General features: G+C 37.5%; 1 protein-coding gene across 1 annotated transcript in view; it reads right to left on the minus strand.

Moving 5' to 3' along the window:
• Positions 1-1,188, minus strand: part of WEE1 (WEE1 G2 checkpoint kinase) — an 8,108-nt gene extending 6,920 nt beyond the window's left edge. The window contains exons 1-3 of the mRNA XM_009700071.1: positions 984-1,188; positions 409-475; positions 153-325 (exon numbers count right to left, since the gene is read on the minus strand). Of these exons, the coding sequence (XP_009698373.1) occupies positions 153-325; positions 409-475; positions 984-1,126 (383 nt within the window). The 5' untranslated portion in view covers positions 1,127-1,188. The remainder of the gene's footprint in view (positions 1-152; positions 326-408; positions 476-983) is intronic.
• Between the last annotated feature and the right edge of the window lie 1,767 nt (positions 1,189-2,955).

Genomic DNA, 2,955 nt, shown 5'->3' on the forward strand with positions numbered 1-2,955 from the left:
AAAAAAAGGTAAAATTGTATCTGTTTTACATTTAGTTCATGTATATTTATAGTTTTCTCTTAGATGCCTTCTCTAGACATCAATACAAAGAGACATGGGAGGAAAAAGCACCAAGAAGTGACTTCTGACTTTTAACAGCAGGAAATACTCACTCATCCACTGAGCCAGCTAAGGGTTTCTTGGATCGCTTTATTGCATAAATACAGCCATCAAGCCTCTTCACACATTTAAACACAGAACCGAATTCACCAGATCCAATCTTCTCCAACTCATGAAATTCTGTTGCATACCGTGACTTCATGTTACTTTCTGTTATTGTTATCCTCTACAAAGATTAGAAAGTAAAATACTTAGATCTGCAGATACACAAACTGCCAAACTTATTATCAAGTTCTAAAGATTAATTACCTTAGCAGGTCTGATAGTTTCATCTTCAGGCTCTCCATCACTTGCTTCCATGTCCTCTCCACAAGAGCTGAAATCCACACCAGTTACTCTTGCAGAAGTAATATGGCTTAAGTAAACTTAGAACTGAAGCCTAGCAGCTGTTGATTTTTCTGAGATCTAATTCTTTCATTCTACTTAAGTTTAGTTTAACTAATTGAATACTAGACATTTGTAAGCCCAAACTCATAAAAGTACCATGCTAATATCTTTGTCATTTCCTTCTTCATGTTTCATACTAATATTTAATGTGTTTCTTCCTCCTCAAGAAAAGACTGTGTGCATAGCTCATTCAGTCAGGTAAAAAGACTGCAGGACACAGCCTCGTCTATCCTCTCTGTATACTAATCAAAAGGTCTAGTGCTAAATGGTTATTTCATAATATCATGCATCTCAAAGCAGATACTTTGAGATACACTATGCATCACTAACAGATCTGCAAGGAAAAATACTTTCACAGAAGCAATTTCTAAGAAAACTTTTACAGTTAAAAGTAGTTCTAAAGATAAGCTTAACAAAGGAAGATACAAGTCACTCACTCATTCCAGTGCGTTCTCTTCCTCCTACGACATTTTCCTTCAGAGCTGTGAAGGAACATGGAATCGGGAGTGAAGGGATTGATGTTCACATGAGGTGTTTGTCTAATATCTTCTTCCTGCTTCTCCGATTTCCCAACATTCATAAATAGAGAGCCCCCTCGAAGTTTGACTGAGCTGGAGCCTATTCCTTGTGCTTTAGAAAGCAAACTCTGTATTTATTTAACAAAACAAACAAACAAACAACATTTATAGCCTCAATATTGCTGTAGACATAAACAGTCAGGTCATGCTTGAAAGCCATCATTACAATATTCTCTAATCAAAGTTAGCATGAGTTGTTTAAATACCAGCATTTCCATCAAAAAGAATTCCAAAGAAACTATTAGGCTTTACACTCCATACAAAAACAGTTAAAGGAAACATTGAATGTTAAAATAATTTTTAAAAGACAGGAAAAATTATGAGAGCAGTGTTTTTCTATCTTTAATCATGTCATCACCTAAACTTCTTGGACAACTCTTTGTCCATGAAACGAACTCAGGTGAAACTCATGGGCCATCGCACCCTGTGGTGTATCACCATGATTTTCACACACAAGATATGGAAGTTAGATCAGACATAGGAAATTATCTTTGGTGACTACAAATTTAGGTGGCAAGCTAAAAAAATAAGCAAATAAGAGATTTAATACTGATGCATAGATGCCTCTTGATAAGCCCACAAAAAATTGCTCAAGAATTGACAGCACTGTTGCACTGTCAGTTCAATATCCAAAGCAGATCTTTTGGGTGGTAATTTGTTAGACCAGGCATTTTCCAGGCACATGATGAAACTTCTCCCAGTCAGGCTAGGAAGTTTGCACCTGAGTCTCCTACATCTAGGTGAGAATGCCAACCACTGACCTACCTGGACCACAAGCAGGAGTATTGCCTTATCCTAGCAACACCTTACAAAATAAAGAATTGAAATAACTAAAACCTAAACCACCACAGGAAAGAAGGCGCAATACTCGGGAATCTCAACTGCACTTCCCAAATCTGGACTAGATTAAGACCTTTAAGTCACTGTGCGTCTCAACACACATTTCAGTACTTCCACTGGATATCTTAACCAACTGATTCTTACAGATTCTGAAGATAACCTCTCAAAGACAACCCACGTAGAATTTGGGCACCTAATTTAAGAATCCCACCGAACCACAGTGTTAAGACCTTGTTTTTAGCATTACAATCCATAAGACTCTTGCATCTCTAACGGATCTGCTCCTGACTCTGTACAGGATCACCAGTTTTATTATTTCCAAATATGCACCACTGATTTCCACCAGTGAAACCTCATTTGAGATGGACGCTGTAGAAAACCAATTAACAAGGTTGCCTTCCTCTCACCTTAAGTCAGTTGTTTTCAATCTACAGTCTATAGACCCCTGGGAGATTATCCCCAGGGATTATCCCTGGATTACTTCTAAAGGGCTATATGAAATGTAATTAAGAAAGCAAGCCTATTATCACTAGATTTAAATTCACTATACAGTGTTTTACATGAGTTCCGAGTTCAAAAGTTGAAAAGCCTTCCAAGAGTCTGTTATTGACAGAGTTAAGAGCTGCCTATTCCTTTAAGCTTTCAAATCCGTCAGTTTAACAGCACCGGCTACTCAAAAGAGCTTTTCACGTTTGATGCAAGAGAGTGCAGACACGGAACCTGCACGGGCATACGGTACAACAGCAGCAGTATTCAAACAAGACACACCAGTGTACTGACAGACACGCAGGAGCAAATTCCAGTTCAAGCTTTAATTTTCTGGTTATAAAGGTACAAATGCCCACACGACATTAAAATATTGAGGAGTTTAATATTCTACTTTCACTTTTAATAAATATTTTCTACAAACCATAGCAAAAAGGGGGTACTTTTATATAAGATATATTTTATATATATGAGGAGGGATTGCTCCACGCCCCCAGTTACCCTA

The sequence above is a fragment of the Cariama cristata genome, unplaced genomic scaffold, assembly GCF_000690535.1.
Source record: "Cariama cristata isolate BGI_N322 unplaced genomic scaffold, ASM69053v1 scaffold36590, whole genome shotgun sequence".
Classification (NCBI taxonomy): Eukaryota; Metazoa; Chordata; class Aves; order Cariamiformes; family Cariamidae; genus Cariama; species Cariama cristata.